The sequence below is a fragment of the Pomacea canaliculata genome, linkage group LG12 (assembly GCF_003073045.1).
Source record: "Pomacea canaliculata isolate SZHN2017 linkage group LG12, ASM307304v1, whole genome shotgun sequence".
Taxonomy (NCBI): Eukaryota; Metazoa; Mollusca; class Gastropoda; order Architaenioglossa; family Ampullariidae; genus Pomacea; species Pomacea canaliculata.
Window position 1 is genome coordinate 1,413,830 of NC_037601.1, and position 25,263 is coordinate 1,439,092.

The window sequence follows — 25,263 nt, forward strand, 5'->3', positions numbered from 1 at the left end:
CCATCTTTCATGATTTCTCTCGACAGGAGAGCCAAACGCCAAAGACAGTGCCTGCAGCTGTTGCTCATCCTGGTTTTCGTGTGAACGGTCTGGATACCTCTTGTTCCACCAGATCAGGACATTTATGAAAATCAATTTCTTTTATAGATGAGTGTAATTAGTATCTTGAACTTCTATTGAAAACTCACAAGGGACGATATCAGAAAACTGCGAAAGTATCGTCTGCAAGCAGCGTTATGAGAAATACGAGTTCCTGTTTCAGTGTCAAACTTTTCTTGGATACGTGACCTTCTGTTTCTTATTCTGAGCAGACGCACATCGTAATGCTGTATTTTCAATGTCCTTTTGGGTGTACATTTTTTTTATGTGGCTATGGTCATTGCAGCTGCTCAGACCAGCCTTTTCAAACTTCGACCCCTCAGAAGAAAGCCAAAAGTAAAGCACTCATTTGCATTAGGAGTCACCCATCCATATGCGGGTTCATTTTTACATCAATTAGCAGCAGCATTTCTTTGGATCATTCACCTGATTCCAGTATCTCAGCAATTATTATTTTATTAATGTTTATAAGAGTTTGGGAACGGATACCCATTGTCGTTTGAAACGAACATTATTTCTTTACTTATTGTTATTAATTTTTTTAAAAAGTGGACCGAGGAATCACATATTAGCTGGGTCACTTTCTCAATGTGTATACCTAACATATCTAATGTATAACAGTGAGTATTGTCCCTGTCCCTAACCCTGTATACAAAATAAGTTTGAGGTAAACTTTGAATAAAACCAAATACAGTGGAACCTCGGTTAACGAACTTAATCCGTTCTGGAAAGCTGTTCGTTATCCGAAATGTTCGTTATCCGAAACAATTTTTTCCATAAGAAATAAAGGAAATAGATTTAATTGGTTCCCAGCCCCTGTTGACTCGCTAATATTTGAAAGTTACAGGTTATGTAGGTATTTGTTTTAATGAGAACAGTTATAATGCAATATAAATGGAGTTAAATAAACATAAAAACATTAACGAAAGCATTTAAACATCAGAAAACTTGCCGTTTTAACGGCGTGGTTGGAAGCAGGTGAGGGGAGGAAGGGGTGGAATTACTGATCGATTCCCCCTCCATGAGCACACGTGACATAAAATCGGGGGTGACTTTCCTTTTCTTTAGCTTTGAGGTTAAAGGAAAAAACTTGTCCAGTGTCTGTTCCTTCTGCCTTTTTTGTAAAACTCTTGGGTAATACGACATCACATATCCGACAGACGCATATGCCACCTTCATACTTTGAAATCATTTCCTTTTTCAATTCAATTGTTGGCCGCTTCCTTGTCATTACCTCACTACTATTAATTGCTCTTAATCTTCTTTGGAGCCATGATTGAGGATTATCGTACTAAAATAAAGCACGACAATCACTAAATAAGAAGGATGCGCAGAGATAAAGAACGACCGATCGTAACTGTGTCTCGAGCGCGAATGATGACATGCTGGTCGGTCACGTGTGGTTCACGTGGCTGTTCGTTATCCGAAATTTTGTTCGCTATCCGAGACAAACTTTTAACGAAATTTTTGTTCGTTAACCGAAATATTCGCTATCCGAGGCGTTCGCTAACCGAGGTTCCACTGTATGCTGTAAGATAAGGGTCTTAAAAATGTAAAAATCTGAATATCCTAATGATTACAAAAATATATGTACATATTTTAACTTCCTGAGAATGCTTGGTATATAAGTATGGACAGATTTACAAAGACCCTAATGATTTTACTAAAGTGCTAAATAATCTTGAAAGTTCCCAAAAGGTCCCATTATATTGACAGATATAGTATAGTTAGTTTATTCCTTGTTTCTCCTTTGAGGAGCATAGGGCTGCTACAACACCTCGCCAGTGGACCCGGTTTTGGGCAGCCCCCTTCAGTTGGGCCCAGATGGTTCCAATGTCCTTTGCCTCACTCTCTATTGTTCTTTTCCAAGTCTGCTTTGGTCTCCCAACTCTTCTCTTCCCCTGAGGGTTCCAGTCAAGTGCCTGCTTTGCAATGGTGTCAGCTGGTTTGCACAGGGTGTGTCATATCCACCCCATTGGCGCTTTTTGATGTCTTGGCTAGTGACATTCTGGTTGGTTCTTTTCCACAGGCAGCTGTTGGAGATCTTTTCAAGCCATCTTATTCCCAGAATATGGCGTAGGCATCGGTTGGTAAAGGTCTGGAGCTTGTTGTTGATGGTGTTTGTCACTCTCCAGGTGTCAGAACCATACAGTAGGACTGCCTTCACATTGGTGTTGAAGATGTGGGTCTTACTGCTGAAGAATAATGCTCTGGAGTTCCAGATGGGGCGTAGGCTGTTGAAAGCATGCCTGGCCTTGTTGATGCGACTTTTGATGTCATCATCCGCTCCACTGTCCTTGTTGACAATACTCCCCAGATACACGAAGTGGTCTGTTTCCAGAATGTTCTCTCCTTGAAGTAAGATTGGGAGTTTCTGCCTGTTGTTGATTCTCATCACTTTGATCTTCTTTCTGTTGACCTTTAAGCTAGTCTTCTCTACTTCCTTGGCTAGCTTACTCAGTTTGCTTTGTGCATGTTGTTGCTGATGAGATAGAAGACTGATATCATCTGCAAAGTCCAGATCCTCTAGCTGTTTGGTGAAGGTTCACTGGATACCAGTGTTGTTGTTTTGCACATAATCCAGTCTATGACCAATTGGCAGATATATTGATAAGGTATTTGCAAGCATATTTGGATTTAGTATTTTGACCAAAATCAACCATCTAAAATTTCATGTGACCTTCACTTGCAACTTTGCCAAACTTGTTTAGTGACATTTGTCTGGTAAAGAAGGAATAGTGCTGCTTTCAAACTATTTGTAGACAATTTTTTTTGAGTGAATTCTATCCCTTTAACCATACTGCTAATGAGCCATGATAGAAATTCTGAATTCTATCAAGTGTTCTCTTTGCTCCTTTTTGTTTAATCATGGGCTTGATAAAGTAAGCAGTTGCAGGCAAATTAGGAAAACTTATCAGCAAAAGATACATTCATACAGTATTACATATACCTATGCATGTTTCAACATTCCTTAACATGGATGAAAAGTGAAAAAGAACTGAAGAGTTGAAGGGTTGTCTGTCACCATTTGTCAACAGACTGGATGTAATTTTGCACTTTATTCTCAAAGGTTCGCATTTACCAGAACTGAGAATTACTGATCTAAGTTACAACATTTTACACCAAGGACATTTTGTGTTTCTTTATTTTTCCTGTTAAGATTCTTATGAAAGAAGAATGCTTGTTTACCCCTCCTAGTAAGGGAAGTCACTCACATGGGGATGATGCCAACCATTAAATCTTTGTATGAAACAAGTTTATTTCAATATTTCCTGAAATAAAGCATTTGGTAACTGTCGAGGTTTACAGGCAATGCTAGTAACTGTTAAGGAAGGAGCCAGCTTTCTGACTAAGCATGATTATCTCTTGTTTTTAACAGGTGAGCGCAGAAGAAATCAAAGAGGGTGATGAAAATGTTTTAACTTTTCGGGGCAAGGCACTTGACAAAATGGTATAACTTTGCTTTTATAATTTGTGTATAGTTATCATACAGTAAGAATTTTATTGAGAATTCACCCATGTCATTTTAGATATTGTTTATATTACATTTACAGTAAACTACTAAATGATAGAAGTCTGATTTCTTGTAACCTAAAATGATTATGACAGAAGCATTTCAGAAGATAAGTGTTTTGTTGTTCAGTGTTACTGTGTTCAGTAGTGTTATATTTACAAATAATCATTTCGTATGGCAGGATTTTTTTGGTAAGTCAGATCCCTATTTGGAGATTTTGCGATCAACACCAGGTGGTAGCTGGCAGCTAGTGCACAGGACAGAGGTGAGGCTGAACATGGTATGAACTTAAAGGGTGGGATTGCCAGTGGGAAGCTCATTGCTCTCAGTCTCATGTATTGCTTCCTTGCTGAATGAATTATATTTTCATCTGTGGGGGGTGTGTTTTAAGGAATGTCAGATGAAACAGGGCAGTAATGTGTCATGTGTTTTTAATGCAATTAGAAGACAGACTTTTAAAATGTTGTATTTAATTAATTGTTTGAGTTTGGCTATATATATGTTACTGTATGTACAAAGGAGTACCAACACTTGTTACACCTGTGTGAAACTCTTAAAGCTATTCTGACCTCAAAATTAACTTTATTTTTGTCCAGGCATCATTGTTTCACAAATTTGAATGTGTCAACATATATGTTCCCACCCTGACTATCGGAACCCAAAAATTAACCATAAGTCATTTTAGAAACCAACCAGTAGCAGAGCCACAGTTTGTTAAACTGAATGTAATATCATGTTTGAAAAGTTCCAGGTGAAGTTTTTCATGTATGTGTGACTCTTGCATTGATTACCTTGATCCTTATAATTGCTCACTGTTGTTATTATTAATTGGAATACTAAAAAAATAGAAAGACATGCTTTACTTTAAAGTTTTTGTTTGAACTTGTAAGGTTGTGAAAAATAACCTCAACCCAAGCTGGAAGCCTTTTGAGCTTTCTGTCAATACTCTTTGTGGCAGGAATAAAAAACAGATCATGAAGGTGAGTATATATAGTAGTCAATAACAGGCTGTTGAATAGTGTCAGACATTTAAAAGCTTACTTTGTTGAATTATCAATCATAAGAGTATATGTTACACCATTATTAATAAATTTTAATATGTGCGTGTGTGTAAATATGTAAAATCTGGATGGCTTTCTTTCTCTGCCCCTCTTTCCCCATTGTATTTGTGTGCGTGTGCGCGCGCACATGTGCCTTCACTACAAATTAATAATGAATAGGAAATTTATCCTTCTGCCAGTTTTTGCTCCATGTTTCTTTAAAATAAACCTGTCTTTGGCATTACAATTTTTAATTTCTGTCAGACCACTTTTTCAAGCATTTAAAAGCTATTGAGGATTATTATTTGTATCGTGATAGACCACTCTTTCAGGCATTTTAAAAGCTAAGGATATTTACTCATGAGAAATCACTTTCTCAAGCATTTTACAGCTATTAAGGGTGTTGATAACCTTATTGAAAAATATATAATTTATAAAGCAGGTAATCAGTAAAAGCAGGAGTTTAAATTTTAATTGAAAATTGAGTAATAAAATCTTTCAGATGTCTTTTGAAGCAATCCCTGGTCTTTGCAGACACACATACTGTAAAAATCTTTCATAACTGTAGTAGTAATATTGCTAAGACCTCAAACTCAAAACCACAGAAGGAAAAAGAAAGGGATAGGGTTTTACTGTACATGAAACACTTGCCACAAAAGAATGAGTCTCAACACAATTTGCCTAGAAAAAGAGCTGTGAAGGACTCTGTCATTCATATTAACTTCCTTTCTCTTTCTTGCTGTTTCATTCTCACACTTCCCTATTTTGTTATGCATATCTACATAGACTTGTGTGTGTGCGTGGGTGCATGCATGTGTGAGAGATTGAGTGTGGGTAAAAAACAGGGAAGAATATTAAGTGTGAGAGAGCTATGAAGGTGGTTATGTTTCATCTCTAAAGAATGTACAACAGTTTGTGGTAGATTGGATTATTTAAAAATGGTTTTTGTTATGTTTATAGTTTGATGTGTATGACTGGGACAGTGATGGGTCTCATGATTACATTGGAGGATTTTCAGCCCCACTGGAAGACATGCTCCAAGCACAGCAGCATGAGGTACCAAATCTAGTTGCATATTATTGAGTAATCCAGTTTGTAGATGATCTGTTTTTGTAATGTCGGATGCATAAATTTAATACAGAAAGTTCTCACTTCACGTAATACAAGTTCATTAGGCAAATTCAACTTTATGTAAAGAATTATATAAGAAATCTGCATTCCAATAAAATTACAAGAATTACCTTTGCAAAGCAGCCACATTAATTTCCAAATTGTGTTATGTAGAGCAGAAGTGCAGGATACTGCTGAATCATTCTTATCGCACATTTTTTTTAAAAATGATAACCCTTGATTACCAGTGCTTCAGAATGTCAAGTTGTTCTACTTTAGTAAACAGCTGCAGTTGTTGCTATCCATTCTCCTCGTAGAACTGAAGCATTGTAAATTATATGTAATTACTCAAACAGAAGACGTCATTTCTGTTTCTTTCCAGTTGCATTTGTGGTGGATATGTTGGGCTGCTCAAGCAGAGTGGGTAAGAAATAAAGGTTCCTTCTTACTTAGTCTTCTTCATACCTAGGGGGTATATAAGGCATCCACTAGAGACCTCAGTTTTTGTCTATCAGCAGCAAGTTAACTTCTACTGTAACTCCTAGCTTGCTAGCTGTCCTGCATACTTTTTTCATAAACTCCAGAAAGTACAGAACTCTGCAGCATGTCTGGTGCTTAGAGCTCAGAAATGGGACCATGCCACCCTTCTCCTTCGTTTTCTGCACTGGCTACCCATCTGTTCTGGCATCCAGTACAAACTATCCATGCTATGTTTTAATTTCTTTGCTAGCTCCTGCTCAGATTATTTCTCTGAACTTCTCTTTCCTTACGTCCCAGCTAGACAACCCCGCTCTTCATCCGATGATCGTCTTCTTACTCTTCCTGTCACAGAACAACAACATATGAACACAGGATGCTATTTATTCTGCTGTGAAACAATGGAACTTTCTTCCTTTCCACATCCGCCACCTACCTACTATTGAATCCTTTAAACGTGCTCTGAAAACGCACCTCTTCTGTAAGCAGTACTCCTAACACCCTTTCCCACTATGCTAGTCATTTTTCACACCCTTCCCTGCTCATCTTTATCATGATACTTTCAGTTCTTATTATTTGGTTCCTCTTTGCATTTTCTGTGCTTGTTTTTCTTCATCATTAATACTGTTGTTTATTCTTTATTAGTTCCTGTGTTATTCGTTTGTTTTTCTGTCTCTTGTATGGTGTCAGCGATCCTGTGGCGCAACGGTTAGCGCCTGTCACCAATACAGTGAAGGTTGGCTGCCCAGAGTTGATTTCTCGTCTCGGGCACGCTGTTCTTTCTCTGCACGTGGCATCTGTTTACAGGTCTGGCTGCTTGCCGTAATATAGCCTCAGTTGCTGGCACGGCGTAAAAAACCAATCCCCCCCCTCTTGTATGGTGTCCACAGCTCATTCTTGTTCTTAGGTCCTCAGGAGTGTGAGTATGTGCTTTACAAATTTTGTATTTCTTATTATTAATGTTAGGTCACTTTCTGGTCATTTAGTTCTCTTGCTACTGATCTTCATCATGTTTGTTTTGGCCAACCACATTTCCTCTTGCCATCAGCTGCCCAGTCTTATGTGGAGAAGTATATATAGAGGTGTTGATTAGAAATAAGAGAGTTGGGATTGTGAGCAAAAATTCCTTAAAGTTGTCAACATTACTCTTGGTCTGCCAGACATCAACACTCACAAGATCTCAGCGCTGCATAGAGTGGGGAGACTCCAGCAAGGCAAACCGAGACCGGTGATAGTAAAATTTGTCTCCAGGAAAGACGAGGAACAAGTCATCAAAGCGCGCTGCAGACTGAAGGGATCAGGAATCGTAATATCAGAGGACCTAACACATTTAAACATCCAAAGACTTAATCGTCTCAAACAACAAGAAGGAGTGGTAGATGCATGGTCGGCAGCAGGAGGTAGGCTGTTTGCAAAACTTCGAGATTCCAGTGTGGTAGAAATAAAAAGTGGAGACACGAGTCCCATAGACAGGAAGCTAACTGAGTTACACAACGAACAACGAAGTCAACACCAAAGGAGGAGCGAGGGCAACCCGCAACGCTTTCCTCAGGATACCCTTCAGAGACAGCATGTTCACCGGCCGCAAATTCATCAGCAGCCGACCCATAAAGAAAAAGCTCAGCGGGGACTGTCAACACCTCCCTCTCAGCTCTCAAGATCCAGCCATTCTACCCCAACTACACCTACATCAGCCGCGGAAGCAGGTTCGCCCCAACCAGATCAACAAACCGTGAATGAAGTGACTGAGGTGTGCAGGGGATGAGCAAGTGTGTATATAAAGGATATTACTTGTGCAAAAAACAATTCTATTTCTCAACACCAGCTTACTGGTAAGTGCATCAACATTAATGTGCACACCCTTATTTGAGATACGCCTTCAGATTTCCTCTGATTCCCTTTCCTTGCTTCCAATGATATATGTTAAAATGTGGCTATTCCTTGTGAAATATTCTACTGGGAAGGTATGCACACACCCAGACACATATAACGATTAATTGTTAAAATTTGTCCAACCAATGTTGTAGACATGATTTGTAAAAACGCATGTACTCAAACCTGAAGCTATTTGTATTAGATTCTTCCAATATTTAGAAATTTCCACCACCAGTGCCAGCAAACATGATCACCGCCTATGGCAATTAACGGTGACTATGATAAGATATGCCAACCCAATAATAAGGAACTGTCTGTTTATTGTGCTTGTTTGTTTATTTTTTGTTCATATTTTTTTCTATGTTTTTTGTGCTTTTTGTCTGAGTTCTTGTCAAGCTGGTTTTTTGTCGTGCCTGGGCTTGCCCCACATATGTCTTTATGGGTATGCTTTTTTATTATAAGTTTACTCACTAATATTCATATTTCATCCTTGTTGCATTATATGCTGTCACTTTTGGTAAATATATTTAGCCACTGCTGTATATGGTATTATTTTACACCTTCTAATCATAATATGAATTTTAGAGCAGGTTTGCAGAAACAGTTAGTAGAGGCAGAACAAAAAGTACAAAAAGGGAGCTTATATTGGTTTAAGTACCTATTAGTTTTAGCTGCTGCTAACTGTACCTTTCTATTCACTCCAATATGAGTACAGACTTACAACTCACTTTTGCATCAATGAATTGTCAGGGACTAGGGGACATGCGAAAAAGGAGAGATGTGTTTCATTATTTACGGAATAAGTCTTATTCAATCTACCTGTTACAGGACACACATTTCGAACATAAACAGGAAAAAATGATTGCCGCAGAATGGGGTCACTCCTGCATATTCGCATCATTTACTTCTTCCTCCAGGGGGTAGCAATTCTATTTAATAATAACTTTGAATTTTCAATTAAAAAGTCTATAAAGATAATGGAGGAAATTATGTGATGGCAGTGATAAAAACATTAGAGAAAGAGTTTTAATTGGTAGTGTTTATGGGCCAAATAAAGACGACCCAAAATTCTACTCTCAGTTAGAAGAATATGTTAAACAGATAGAGTAGAAAATATTGTTTTTGGAGGAGATTGGAACATTGTTTTGAACTTTCAACTTGACTGTCATAATTACAAACATAAAAAATAATATTAAAGGGCAAGAACAAGTTGATAAGATGATGACAAACATGGATCTAGTAGACATATGGCGTGAACTAAACCCAGAAGCACTAAGATATACTTGGCGTAGGAAAAGACCATTCCAACAGAGTAGATTAGATTTTTTCCTTATGTCAGATTCGCTCTCAAATTTGGTCATGGATGCAAATATTACTCCGGGCTACCGTACGGACCATTCACTGATTACTTTGTCATTAGCTACAGAACAAGAGGAAAGGAGATTTAATCTATGGAAGCTAAACTCTTCACATCTGAAGGACAAAGACTATCTAACCCAAATAAACACTGTCATTAAAGAAGTGACAGAAGAGTACTCAGTGTTCCCATATGACAGGGAGAATTTAGCAAATATTCACCCAATGGAAATACAGTTTGTAGTGTCTGATCAAACATTTCTAGATACTATGCTAATGAAAATTAGAATGAAAACAATGACCTACTCTAGCAAGAAAAAGAAAAGAAATAATGATAAAGAAAAAATATTAGAAAAAGAAATTACACGGTTAGAAATTAAAGATAAGTTAAAAGAAGAAGAAGTCCTTGAACTTGAAAAGAATAAAAGTGAACTCATTAGTTTAAGAGAAAAAAGAATGGAGGGTGTACTGATTCGCTCCAGGGCAAAGTGGATAGCAGATGGAGAGAAAGTAAGTAATTATTTCTGTTCACTGGAAAAACGTAATTATGTAAGTAAGCAAATTCGGAAATTACAGAAGCAAAATGGGGAAAGTATTAGAAAAACTGAAGAAATAAGAGCAGAAGTGCGAGAATTCTTTTCCAACCTGTACGCAGAGAGAGCTGTTCAGGACTTTAGCTTTACTAATATCCAAGAAGATATACCAAAACTTACACAACTTGAACTCAATTTGTTGGATGGAAATATCACTTTAGAAGAAGCGAGCCAGGCAGTTAAAAATATGGGTAATGGGAAAAGCCCAGGGAGTGATGGATTCACTGTGGAATTTTTTAAGGTCTTTTGGAAACAACTTGGACCTTTCATTGTTAGATCTCTAAATGAAGGTTTTAGTAAGGGTGAATTATCCTCTACACAAAAAGAAGGTGTAATCATATGCATTCCCAAAGTAGATAAACCTAGAGACCAAATTAAAAACTGGAGACCAATTACTTTACTAAATGTGGTATATAAGATTGGCTCAACATGCATTGCAAACAGAATGAAAAAAGTTTTATCATCCCTAATCATGAAGACCAATCTGGTTTTGTCCGCGGGAGATACTTAGGGGATAATGTTAGGCTGATATACGATTTGATTGAACATTTGGATAAAAATAAAGAACCTGGTTTGTTGTATGTCTTGATTTTGAAAAAGCGTTCGATAGTATCAGCTGGAGCTTCATGCTGAAGTTTTAAATTTTTTGGTTTTAGTTCACAGTTTTGTAAGTGGATAAGCACTTTCTACACAAATATCAAGTCTAGTGTGTCAGTTAATGGCACATTGTCTGAATGGTTCTATGTTAGAAGAGGATGCCGTCAGGGGGACCCAATTTCGCCTTATATATTCATCTTATGTGTAGAAATTCTAGCTATTATGATTAGAAAAAATACATACATAAAAGGTATAAAAATCCAAAATAGCGAAACTAAAATTGTACAATATGCAGATGACACAGAATTGACTTTAGAGGGTGATAGACAGTCTTTTGAAGAATCAATGAATACATTAAAATTGTTCGAAAAAATATCTGGTTTAGTTCTGAACACTGAAAAATCAAGTGCAATATGGCTGGGAAGCAAAGCAAATTCAACAGCTAAGTATTTACCCCATTTACAGATGCAGTGGAACCCAGGAGAGTTCAAAATTCTTGGTATTTGGTTTACTAATAATCTAAAAGCATGTATAAAGTTAAATTATGATAGTAAGCTAGCCGAAATTAGAACATTGTACAAGATTTGGCTGAAAAGACAGTTAACTCCATTAGGAAGAGTAGCAATACTCAAGTCCTTAATCTTGTCAAAGTTAACACACTTGTGGTTATTGCTGCCAAATCCCCCAGATCATATTGTTAACAACATTCAAAAATCTATATTTCAGTTTGTGTGGGGTGGAAAAAAGGATAAAATTAGCAGAAAAGTGTCTATTAAAAAAGTATATAATGGGGGGATTGACATACCTGATGTTAGAACTTATATGAATGCCTTAAAACTAACATGGTTGCGGAACATAAAGAAAACCCGTCATAGCTGGAAAATGATTATTATGTCCTCACATAAAATGTTAAATTACCTAGACAAACTTGGCCCAGCAGTTGGCTCATTTGTAACTGTAAATAGTTTCTGGACGGATGTTTTAAAAGCGTATGAGATATTTGGAGAAAGTGTTGTGTGTAAACATATTGAAGAGATTATATCAGAGCCTATTTTTTGTAACAATAAAATTAAGATTGGGAATAAACCATTTCTGTATAGAAGTTGGGTAGACAAAGGGATATATTTAATTAAACACTTGCTGGATGAAAGAGGAAATTTTCTATCATGTCAAGATGTTAAAAGGATATATGATGTAAACATTAATTTTGTCTCTCTAAATGGTTGCATAGATCCATAAAGGAATATATGCATCAAGACAGAGAGAATGCAACTGATCCATCACCGCTTGCCTATGATACAAATAAAACTCTTAGTGTAATTCAATCTGTACAGAAAGGTGCAAGACTGTACTATGATAACATGGTAGCTAATACACATGTGCCTAACTGTTGCTCAAAATGGGATACAAGACTAAATAGAAATGTAGATTGGCACATTATCTTCAGGAAAGTAACCAAGATTAAAGATATTAAATTAAAATGGCTCCAAATCAGAGTCTTGCATAGAATATTGGGGACAAAAATAGCTTTATTTAATATGGGTCTAGAAATGGATGATTTTTGTAACTATTGTAGATGTGAAAAAGAAAACATTCAACATATTTTTTGGAAATGTAAATGTGTTCAAGATTTCTGGCAAAACTTTCAAAATTATGTGTCAAACAAATGTGGGATTATGACAAGGATGATATTAAGTGAACACCTGGTTTTATTTGGATGCAGTAATAACTTTAAGACAGATGATGTACTGGATTTAATCTTACTACTTGCTAAATTATACATATACTCTTGCAGATTCAAAAAAACCACACCTCAGTTGCAACCATTCATTCAGATACTGCAATATAGATATAAAATTGAAATTTTTAATGCACGCCTGGAAATGAAAGAAGAAAAAGTTGTACAACTTTGGCTACCTTATATGCAACTTGTTGACCAAAACTTAAGCAGTGACTAGACTTTCATACATGTTGATATACACTACCTTATATGTCTTTTATATTGTTATATATGGTATAGTGCAATGGAGTGAATGGCTTAAACATAGAATATGCCATATGATTAATAGGTAAATGAAGAAAAATGTTTATATATTCAAAAATAAATAAATAAAATAATGTGCGAATAATAATAAGGAAAAAAATAAATGTTTATATATGTTAAAAAGAAAGCTAGTTTAATTGTTAGATACTAGATAGTATATTGAAATTACTTTAAATCAGAGTCCTGCACAAAAATGTTGGGGGCAAAAATGTCTGGCACTATTTAATGTTTGTGATATTGTTATGTATGCTCGTTATAATTCAAGGAATATGATTTGGATGATTTTGTCATGTAATGCAATGTGTTAATGGAAAATAAATGTTATTAAAAAAAAAAAAAAAAAAAAAAAAAAAAAAAAAAGAAATAAATATATTGAAAAGTATTAAGAGAGATTACGCATGTGATGTTTTGTTAAAACCAGCCAGTTTAGGAAAATTTATTTTGAACAGAAATGAGAAAATAAAAAGCATAAAATGTTGGGAAACTCAGAGGCAGATCTTTGTTTTTAGTAGTTGGAAAGCCTGGGCAGATCTTTATGTTTAGTTGTTGGAAAGAGCACATGTGATGCAGTGTATGTGTGTTTGCTACATATATATGTCTTTGACACATGTCTTGGAGCCATTTTCTCTATTAAACAGGCAGACAAAAGAACAAGCTTCTTCTCATTGGTATCATTATTAAGGTGTAAAAATGGCAAAACGTATTTTTTGTGCGTACATTTCAGGCTTTGTCAGCAAGACATTTTTTCACTATTTTAGGGTTTGTTCATTTATAGGCAATATTTGCTGTGGCTTCCCAAGTGCAGGTGTTTGGCAGCTTATTTTTTTATTTTTATTTATAATATATTTCAGGAGTTATATATTTTTTCCTCATTCTTAATAATATCAGGTTTCTTGGCCATGTGTCAACCCCGCAAAGAAAGCAAAGAAAAAAGCTACAACCACTCAGGTGTGGTTGTTGTGTCCTCATGCAAGGTCAGAGATTTGTACAAAAGATTCTTTTCTTCCAACCAGATGATGACTGTACAACTTTGCAATCCCACTAAATGTGTTGTAATCAACACGTCAGTCTCTGATGGCTACGTAGAGTGGGCTAGTCATACCAGAAACAACACAAAGATCGAATTTCCACACTGAAGTTTTTAATTCAGTTTCGTTCGGCTGCTGGCCTAACTTTTCTCTCTCTCTTCCATATTCACAAAAAAAGGTCCCTACACCACAGCCCCGCTACTTATTTTCCTTACACTCGAACATTCTAGACCTCCCTCGCAACAAAGACATTCTACTTTGTCGCAACAAGACATTCTACCTTGTACATTACTACAGTGCTGAACATTCAAGAATCTAGATGCAAATCTACAAAGTCATCCTACCCCGAGGCAAACCGCAAAGACATTCTACTTTGTACAGTACTAGAGTGCTACAGTGTAAATAATAAAAACCTGTATTTACTCATTAATCCATCCACCACCACCACCACCACCACCACCACCACCACCACAACAACAACAACAACAACAACAGCATTTTCAATTTAATTACTATTGATAAGCCAGCAAAGGGGACAATAGGTTTTTGGCCATGTTGAGACTATGAAGCTATTATACAGATTTCACTAGAACAAGCATAGTGTGCTGTCTTCTACTGCTGAATCTATGCCTGTGAAGATAATGGGACTGATTATATTTAAACACATACCTAAATTAAAGCAATACTGTACAACTCAATTCCTCCAATTTTTTTTAAAATATACAAGTTCCAGTTACATTTTGTACAGAGTTCTGGGAAGCTATTTGTAGACTTGTAGAGAGATTTTATTGATTTGATGATAGCCTTTTTTTTTTTAATGATGATGATGATGATGATGAGTTGCCCCAACATGCTTTATTTTATTTATGTGCAGGTTTTTCTGTCTTGTACTTTTGCCTGTTGATGTCTCTGTTTGCTGCCATGTTTTCGGTTCGCGCGAAAAGTCAAGGCCTTCTCCGCTGACGGTAGCAGCGCCTGACGTCATGCTCTTTCTACGTCACGCGAGGTCGGCTTGAGTGCGTTTTGCTGGAGCACTGTTCTGGGCCCTTCCTTTCCCTGTCCATGGTTTAGTCGCGAAAAGCATTCACGCGCTTTGGCGTGGCTTGGGTATCGTGGACGCTAGCTATTGGTTAGAGTCCCTGGGAGACATTTTAGGTTGAAATTCCCAGCGTAGCGTCTCTGGACCTCATTTGGAGCGAAGATTGTGAGAAGTGAGTAACATTTTTATCATAAAAAATAACTAAAAGCGTTAGAATAATAATTCAAACTGATAATGATAGATCAAAATGTGTAGAAAAGGAATAGTCTTACTTGAAACTTGCTTGAGAACTCACTTTTATTGTAATCTATACAGAATTGGGTATATGAAGTGAAGTTTTTAAAAAGTTTTTTCAGGCACATGTTTACACAGGTTATGTCATCTAACAAGAGGTTAGACTTTTAGGAATCAATGTCTTGTAGTAAAGTCAACTATTTCATACGACACAGTACTAGTTGTTTCACGTACCGCGAACTCCGAGGCTCAGTTGTTGTTTACGAATATGCATAACCCTCTGCCTTTATTTTTTCAGTGTTTTCGTTATTCCTATATCATGCCTAATCGTAGTGAACCCCTCGAAGTGGACGTCCGTTTGTTGCTACTCAGGCTTGTCTCTGTAACACACATGAGGCTGCTACAGCCATATTCGCGGTGGCATGTCACCAGCGTAGCGAGTTCTGTCATTGTGTTATCAGTGGAGCGGGCGTTGGGTTAGGTCATCAGCGGCAGCGGGAGACGACATCCTCTCCGCCGCACTGTTCCTGGTCCCTCCTCTAGATCCTCGCTTGTTCTTCGTGGTCTTCCTTCCCGTGTAGTTTCTGGTGTGATCTGTTTAAGAGTGCTTCATTTCATTTGCGACTAAAAATAAATTTTAAAAAGCGCATCGATAACACGCCCGTTACCACGAGGGTGTCTGTGCGCGGAAACATTAATTAATTAATTAAACTAAATTAACTGTCAACTTCAGTCTATCTGCTTCTTGTTTCAATAAATTTAGCTGATTCTGTAAGCCAGTAACTGTATTTGAAACAAGAACCACATCGTCTGCAAACAATGGTTAAAAAAAATTCTACAGCCTCAGGTATTAACTGGATCCCATGCTTACCTCCCTTGCTTATTTCAATTGCTAATTCATTAATGAAGAAAGAGAACATTAAGGGACTGAGTAAACAGCCTTGCTTGACTCCTTGAAGGCATTCAAACACATCAGTAGTTATACACATAGTGCTTTGTCTCGTTTACTGTGTATTCTACGTAATTACCATCCATCTCTCCCCAAGCATCCCAGAACACTGTTGAAAACCCCCCAAAAGTTAAACATCAGATCTGTAGAAAATAACAAATGATTTTTTTTAAATGGACGTTAAACAGGCCCTTAGTCCTGAGAAAATGACAAAAATTATTAATACTGTTTACTATATTAATCACAAATTAAATAATACATGATGACAAATGTAAATGCGCTATATTAATCAGACCATTTTAAAAATTATTTTATCTGAGTTATTAATAGCTTACCACAAAATTTGGTGTGTTTTGGGTGGGGTGGTAATTTTGCCCCACAACAAAAGACAGTTCATCCTAGCTAGGTCCAGTTTGTTCCAGGTAAGTCTATGTCGTCCCAAGACTGAGAAGTCGAATGGCCCTAATCCCAAAAGTGATTTGATCATCGATGACACAAAGTAGCTTTTAATGTCAAATAGTACCTACAGAGCCATGTGTTATTTGAACAATATGTGGGCTAGGTCAGCTGCCTATTTTAAGCAGAATCATGGTAATAAATTTAGCCATCATTTTACTTGCATGTATCTTACAATGGTAAATAAACATGATAAGGGTGCACTCCTGTAGTATGATGTGCTTTAAGCTAAATGACTACCTAATCAGCGATGTCTCTCCATATAATCATACATAGAAATACCTAAATGTAGTCACTGTGTTTGGTTTAATGCATAGGTGGTCCTTTGGCTGCCTTAAAAATTCTTAAATGTTTCCAATGTAATATTTTATAATTTTGAAGTGACTTTTTTCTTGATAGGAAAAAATGAGCACCAACGAAAACCGGGAGAAACCTCCCCCCAAAAAATTGGTACGTCCCTCGTTTCTGGTTTTATGTACATCCTGGGGGAAAAAAACTAATAAAACCTGACGGCTGTGTTTACTTTCCATGCTTGTGTTTACTTTGCATGCTTGTGTTTACTTTGCATGTTTGCTCAGAAAAGCATTTAATGTTGCTTTTTTTTTTACTTTTACATTTTTTTTTACTATAATGATCGCAATAAAATAGCTCCTCAGGCATGGTATGACTACTTTAGAGACCTCCTAAATATAACACAAACATCATGTGATACTGATTTTGACATACAGGTTGAAAGTTCAGTTCATGTCCATAATAAAGGGAACTGTGAGAAATGTTTACATTTTAGCGCAAACTCAAACATAGAAGAAGAAATTTCTCACTCTGAAATACTTGAAGCTATCCGTTGCCAAAAAAAAAAGCAAAAGCACCTGGACCTGATGGATTACCTTCTGACCTATTTAAGATTGCAGATAACATCTTCCTAAAATTTCTACATCCCCTCTTTAATAAAGTGTTCATAAGTGGTACATATCCTGAAAGTTGGTCCAAAGCAATAATCTTTCCTTTACACAAGAAAGGTGATAAAGGTAAAGTAAATAACTTTAGAGGGATTTCAGTTTTAAATATTATTAGCAAACTGTACAGCTGCATTATTAACAAAAGACTGACCCAATTCTGTGAAGAAAATGAATTTATCCCAGAAGCTCAAGCAGGTTTTCGTAAAGGTTACAGTACAACAGATAATATTTTCTGCCTTCAGTCACTGATTCAGAAATATTTGACAAAACAAGATGGACGCTTTTACACCATTTTTGTAGATTTTTCGAGAGCATTCGACAGTATTGACAGATCCAAATTGCTATACACCCTGTTAAAAAAGGGTGTCCATGGAAGAATGTTTCAAACACTACATAGTATGTATAAAAATGTGAAAGCGGCTGTTAAGGTTGGATCTCAAATAACTGACTACTTTGATTGTATATCCGGTGTCAAACAAGGATGTGTACTAAGCCCTTTACTGTTTTCTATATTTCTATCTGAGCTTTGGTCAGACCTAACATTATGTGGTGCACGTGGTATTGATGTCCTGGCAGATCCACTTGGGATCTCCCTTTTGATGTATGCTGATGACATTGCTATTGTTGCTGATTCCCCTGTTGACCTTCAACGTAAAATATGTTATCTTGAAACATTTTGTAATAAATGGGGACTTACAGTCAATATGGATAAAACAAAAATAATAGTTTTTAAAAATGGTGGACTTATTAAAGATTGTGAAAAATGTTACTATGCTGGAAAGAAGATTATTGTAGAACCCAGCTATAATTATTTGGGGATCACATTCACGTCTACACTTAAATGGGTCAAATGTACTGATAGTTTATCTGGAAAGGCATTAAAAGCCTTTGCAGGAGTCAAGAAAATGTATTTCAGACTAAAGGGCCTTCCAACTGACATAATCTTCAAAATATTTGACACAAAAATAAAACCTATTCTTTTATATGGATCTGAGATTTGGGGATGGAAGCAATACAATGATATAGAGAAAGTTCAAATAAAACTTTGTAAATTAATTTTAAATGTAGGTAGGGATGTTAAAAATGATATAGCTTTGAGTGAATGTGGAAGGCTTCCTCTTGTGTCTGATTCATATATAAGAGTTATTCAATACTGGTGCAGAATACTAATGTTGCCAGAACACAGGTACCCAAGACAATGTTACAACATGTTATATTTACAAGATAAGGCAGGCAGAACCAACTGGGCCTCCCAAGTTAGAATTTTATTATGTAGCTATGGTTTTGGATATGTGTGGGAATGGCAGACAGTTGGTAATCTCCCCTTATTCATCACCACTATAAAAGTAAGACTCAAGGATTGCTCTCTCCAAAAATGGCATGATTCAGTTTCTTCTTCTTCTTCTTCTTCAGATTACTGTGATTACCAGCCAGATTTACTTAGAGCAACATATATAGACCAGATAGTACGACGTGAACATAGACGGGTCCTGTGTTTGCTGAGAAGTAATTGTTTACCCCTTAATGGAAACACCCGTCACCAAACTAGAGCGGTCCGGTGGCGCAACGGTTAGCGCCTGTCACCAATACAGTGAAAGTTGGCTGCCCTGAGTTCATTTCTCGTCTCGGGCACGCTGTTCTTTCTCTGCACGTGGCATCTGTTTACAGGGCTGGCTGCTTGCCGTAATATAACCTTAGTTGCTGACACGGCGTAAAACACCAATTCCCCCCCCCCCCCGTCACCAAACTAGCAACAAACCTGAGTGCAAGCAATGTGATAGTCAAAGTGTGGAAGACCGATACCATTTTCTGTTAATATGCCCTAAATATACAACTCTACGTAAGAGATATACCCCACTCTTTTACCATAAATTCCCCTCATCCTTTAAGGTTCACCTTTTGTGTAAGAACCTTAAGGGTAAAGTAGCTATAAATGTTGCCCTCTATATAACAGAATGTCTGAAAATGAGGACATCATGACAGTGTACATATAATTAGTTAGCATTGAATGTCATTATACTGTTTATCATTTAACTAAAAAATGTTGATCGTGTACAGCAACCCACTGTTAATATGCATGTAACATACAATATAAGAGGTTGATGTGAACCAAATGTTATCTGGAAATTGTAAATTACACGTGTAAGAACCTAGAGGGTAGAGTAACCATTAGAGTTGTCCTTTACTTAAAAACAAGGTTTGTAAAGGAGATCTGTATGACCATGTGCATTACTTGAGGTATAGGGATGAATATCAGAGTCTTGTCTGATTGTTATTATTATTTGATGTTGATGTGGGCCAGATGGCCTCCTAAAAACTGAATAAATAAATAAAAAAAATAAAAATGTAATATTTTATAATTTTGAAGTGACTTTTTTCTTGATAGGAAAAAATGAGCACCAACGAAAACCAGGAGGAACCTCCCCCAAAAAATTGGTACGTCCCTCGTTTCTGGTTATATGTACAGCCTGGGGGAAAAAAACTAATAAAACCTGACGGCTGTGTTTACTTTCCATCTTTGTGTTTACTTTGCATGCTTGTGTTTACTTTGCATGTTTGCTCAGAAAAGCATTTAATGTTGCTTTTTTTTTTACTTCTTTGTGACAGTTTTATTATGTTAGTCTTATTTTCTACTCTGTTTCTCTTTCATATAGCAGATAGCATTGAAACATTGTATAAAAGTGTGAAAAAGTTGACACGTGAAGTTTTAGCAGTTTGCAAAAAATGTGCGTCAAACGTAAATTATGCCCATTACACTAACGTTTATACCACGTTTAATTAAAACCTTAAAACGAGTTTTAAAGTTTAATAATAGGTTTTTTATCAATGTTTTACAAAGGTTTAAGCAAAAACCTTTCATAATGTTTAATTTTCAACCACGCATACTCTCTGAAGTTCCACTTCAAACATGGCAACAATGACATACACAGATTTTCATTTGCTTTTCATTAAAACATATTTAATGTCATTGAGCATAAACCCAGGAAACATTTACATCATAATTAATCTTACATGTACAAATGGTGAATATTTATGATAAAGATCAATCAATGATACTCAAATAAAGAGAAAAAAGTATAGGAATTATTTAAACAGTTGAAAAATCAAAGCAACTTTCTTAACCTTCTCTTTACAAAAGGCTAAAGGCGGTCAAACACCCCCCCACCCCCCACCCCAAAATTGTACATCGCCATGAGATAGGCTACCATTTAGTTACTTTCTCTCCTCCCTCTCCTTTCTACCTCCATCTCTTTCGGCTGCGAAGCGGAGCCACTCTTTGATGGCTTCTTCAATAATTTTATCAGAAGCCTTCATACACCGATGGTTCTTCTGTACAGCTTCTGCAGAAAACAAAATGGGAAAATTGGGATTTTGAGATTAAAGAAGGTCTACAGGTTTATAGATTAAAGATGGACTAAAGAAGTCTTACACTATACACATCGTTTCCGTTCTATGGTGCTCCTGCCTGTTCCTCATGTCTTCCTGTTTTCCATTTTCAAGCTAGTATCACCCATAGAAGCACAATTCTGACAAGAACTAAAAATAAATGTAAACTGTGGAGCTAGCAATGAAAAATGTCAATTCATATCATACAAAAATACACACTTGGATCAGCACCTCTCTTTTTTGGTTAAAGTATGTGTAAAAAATATCTATAGCATTAATAATAATATACAATAACATTTTTAAATCATCACTTACTGCAGATGACAGTCTGCAACTTATGTCCCTTGAAAGCACGCTTCTCTCCCTTTTGTCCTTTCCAGTTATAATTCCGAGCAACCTTGTCGCCGCATGATTCTTTTCACACAATCCTTTGCATTCATTCCACCCACACAGGAGAGGCTTTGGATCTGCAAATCATTAGAAGACAGGAAACGTATCTAGGTGTCAGAAGTATGCCACACATCATATGCAAGAAAGGGTGTAGTGAAAATATACATGGCTTTAATTACTCAATCATAATATCAATATTACCCTCATGAAAAATTGAAATGAACTGCAATACTGGAAATCTGTACTGATCTTGTCAGTTCTCTAAACCTAAGGATTCCCTAATCTCTGTCATTCTATTACTCAAACAAGAAACAATGTGTATACTTAATGTTTCTCTTCCTCTTCCGTTCTTTGCGAACTTTTTTGTGGTCATCATCTGTTGTATCCAGGTTTGATGTATATTGGCTGTTATCAGCTTTTCGTCGGGCAACCAAATACACATCTGAAAGGGAAATTTCTTTTTGAAGTTATAAAATACATTGTGAATAATGGCATGCACTGCTTTACCACACAATATCAATTTTACATGAAAAAATGAGTTAACTGTCTCTTCACTGAGATGTTATTAGTCATGTGGCTGTTCCAGTCTGAAACCACAATAAACCCTAAGCAAAGTCTGCGTGGAATAAAAACACTAACAATACCCTAAAACTTTTTACAAAAATAAATAAGAACAATACTTTTAAACTTTATTGATAGACTGACCACAACAGTATTGACCAGGCTGTTACATCAAACATCTCATCTCTATAATATATATATATGACAAGGAGTAAAAAATATAAAAGTACCATTTGAACCCAAAATGCGAACATCATGAAGGGTCCAGGTATGTCTATCTGGCAGCGTACCCTCCTTCACATGCTTCGACACCTCACTTGTTGGCCAGTGTGCTAACCTTTTAGTGTGCTGAAAAATAAACTATCCTCTCTGATCTTTTACCAGGGAGGCTAAATGTGTGTCTTAATGGTAGTACTGGATGTTTTAAATCATCTGTCATATTTCCTTCAGAGATTATGACTGCATATATTTTTATATACTACACATACTCAAGGAACTATGGTGCATACAGGAAGGATAGTATGCAATTTTCTCAGTTGAGATATGATTGTATTGACTGCAGTTTGCTTCTCTGGCATGCAATGTTATGATGTTACATAATTTAATGTTATTTAAAAAAATCTATCGTCCATAACATAAATTTTAAGAACATTTAACACAAATATACACCATAACTAGAAATTATTACACAATAAAAGTAGTACTTTTTCAGACATACATAATCATTTAGCAATGAATTAAAGCATAGCAGTATTTACATAATGGTAATGGTGTCATCTCACACACAAACACACACACATATGTACTTACTGACATCTGCAGCCATGTGTGGTGCACGTCAACAGATCCTTCCTCTGTGAATTCGACGACGACAAAAGTCCCGAGAGGCATGACACTTTTTCATGAGAAAAATGTTGCAGCATAAAGCACTTCCCATGTTATCACATCTTATCCAACCATCACATTCACTATGCAAGGCTTCAACTAGGTCACAGTACTGTGAAGCACGTATGTAAATCCACCATTTTCAAAAAATCGAAAAAAAGAAAAGAAAAAGAGTAATAACTAGAAGAGATAGAAAAAAAAATGAAAATGATAATGAGAGAAAATTATATGCAAGAAACACATCTCTGATACACCGTTTAAAAGAGCATTTTAAAGACATTTGGGTGGTGTTAATTTTAAGAATTATATATATGTTCGGGACGATTTCTTGTTGTAAACTCACATCAAAGATAGTATCTATATATATGGGGCAGAGAATTCGGAAATCGGGCAAAAGTCAGAAATTAAGAAAAACATTTTTTACATAATATATATACCAACATAAAGTACCAAACAATCGATGAAGGAACAAGTCCTAAAGGTTCCAGTGTTGCCTCCCTTATGTATTTATTCATTTAAAATTGTAAAGACACTACATTTTAATCGTTGGAATGACAACAAAGCCTTGTCTGTATGGAAGAATGACATTGTTGGCAGTAATATCTGCCAATGGCTTTACTTTAAGCTCACATGCAATTCTTTCAACTTTATTAATTCCCAGTTTTGGTAGTCACCTGTCGTACAGCAGCAGAGAAAAGAAAACTTTGTTTGACAAGTCACACCTAATGAATAAGCATACATTAAATCTGTGTTGTACTATATAGAACACTGTATACAGCGTTTTATAAGAACCTGCAGTACGTTCATTTTTAAATGTGTTTTGGAAACTGTATTTAAATTTTTTCTGAAATGTTTCATATAAAACTTTTGTCAACTCTTTTCACACGTTTATACAATGTTTCAATGCTATCTGGGTATATGGATCAAAGACCTGCATTCTGACTTGCCACTAGGAAAGCAGATTACACACTCCTATGCTGAAGAGTTATGTAATGAGCCAGTAGTATTTGAACAGTGAGTGTCTCATATCGCAAATCTGTGCATGTCTTGGAGTCAACCGCACATAATGTCTTGATCTGCTTTCTTTTACTGAGGATTGCATCTTTTCTTTTCGAATTCAGCTTATGTTGATGATGCATGTAGTTTTTAGAAATTCTTCCCTTCCATCCCTTTCTGTTTTCTTGATAAATCCAGGTTTGATTAAAAGATATTAATGTAGTGTGGTGGAAGCGCTTGACAGCAACAGCGATCGCTACTTCCGTGCTGGGAATTATCGTTCTAAAAAATACCATAGATATTTCAACAGGAAAAAGACGAAAAATTTAGCTACATTAGTATTTCTATTAAAATATCATGGTAATTTTGTAGATGCCGTGAGGCATCTGGTCCGCTGGAAATAGCGGCTCGATCGTGACACTCAGTCTCTTTCTTTTTCCCCACCCCAGGGAGTTAGGTTCTAGAGTTTGACAGGCTAGGTAGGTAGGTCAGGATAGGTACATTGGTTGTATGTGTAAATTATGTCAATAAATCTATGTCTTTGAACCTTAGATACCTGCGTGAGCGCGTTAGTGCCAACGGATGCTAGTGTGTCATACGCACGTGTCTCCGTCGTGTGAACGTGTACGTATCACTAGCGCAAGTGGTTTGTGTACTGTCGATGCAGTAGTTGTGACACAGCAGGGAGAGAAAGAACACACGTGAAGGTCCGGCGGAACTGATGCACCGAAGAAAAGACACTTTAGTTAGTGTGAGAGAAAGTAAAGCAGGGTCTTTTGTGGACTCCAGGGTTGGCTGAGTTCGGGTGCGTGTGACGGTTAGGAAAGGGGGAAAAAAAGAACACAACGCGAGGTAAAAGATTAGACGACGCACCCGATTAACGAAAGCTAGAATTTTTATGGTGGAAAATTCTCCTTGGGAACTTCCGTCCTCTTCCCTGGAACGACAAAGAGGAACAGACTGATTTTTGGATCGTCAGCCCGGTTACAGTAGTTTATGTTTTTATGGTACTTTATGCTTTATTTTTACTGATTTTTGCTGAGCACTTATGAGTGCCAAATATCAAAGTTACTATTTAGTATAACTGCTCATTGTATATGTAACGTTTCGAGGAGAGTGTGTTACGAATGTATGCGAGCGTGAATATACATCTACATGTAAACCTCGCTCGCGGCACTCTTCCACCTTTTTCAACAACTACCTAATTTGCTTTGGATTACCTAATAAGTGACTATTCATGCAGGATTCAGATGTAAACATTTTTGTTTCATACAGCTTGATGTCGTATTATAAGTTTAAATTTTTTTTCTATCTCTTACAGTTATTTTTTTATGATTTTTTGAAATTTCGATACGCACACGAAAGTAATGTGACCTTGTTGAACCCTGACAGATGGAATGAGTTAATAGATTCTTTTTTTATTATTATTTGCAGAAAAGATCAATTAAGAAGGAGGCGGAGGCGGAGCCAGTCCCCGCCCCCCGGCAGCGGCCTCCGGCTGCGGTACCACCCCGCCCGAGGGGTCGCGGACCGCGCGGTAGACAGCGGCGCCCCTCCCTAGCCTTGGAGGCTACAAGCCGAGTGGTTGATGTGCAGAGGAGTGGGCAGGAACTTACCATTGATATATCCGTGACAGTCCTACCCTTATTGAAATAAAGTTGAGTGTTGAATATC

General features: G+C 36.7%; 1 protein-coding gene across 5 annotated transcripts; it reads left to right on the forward strand.

The window, feature by feature from the left end:
• Positions 1-13: 13 nt before the first annotated feature.
• LOC112576497 (copine-3-like) lies at positions 14-25,263 on the forward strand. 5 transcript variants are annotated; one of them, XM_025258972.1, is made up of 8 exons: positions 14-435; positions 3,479-3,550; positions 3,795-3,878; positions 4,504-4,593; positions 5,614-5,709; positions 16,811-16,861; positions 19,757-19,806; positions 25,024-25,074. In XM_025258972.1, coding segments are annotated over exons 1-8 (507 nt in total). In that variant the 5' UTR covers positions 14-372; the 3' UTR covers positions 25,025-25,074. The 5 variants fall into 5 exon arrangements, with proteins under 5 accessions (XP_025114757.1, XP_025114756.1, XP_025114758.1 ...); XM_025258971.1 differs by lacking the exons at positions 16,811-16,861; positions 19,757-19,806; positions 25,024-25,074 and adding exons at positions 6,146-6,187; positions 7,401-8,157; XM_025258970.1 differs by lacking the exon at positions 19,757-19,806 and having other exon boundaries at positions 296-435; positions 25,024-25,263.

Bases quoted from the DNA above. Each gene is read 5' to 3' on its own strand.
- LOC112576497 (XM_025258969.1), top strand. From the start codon at position 373: ATGGTCATTGCAGCTGCTCAGACCAGCCTTTTCAAACTTCGACCCCTC. The intron at 3,551-3,794 runs GTATAACTTTGC...TTCGTATGGCAG, and splicing joins GCAAGGCACTTGACAAAATG to GATTTTTTTGGTAAGTCAGA. The intron at 16,862-19,756 runs GTACGTCCCTCG...TTTTCTTGATAG, and splicing joins AACCTCCCCCCAAAAAATTG to GAAAAAATGAGCACCAACGA.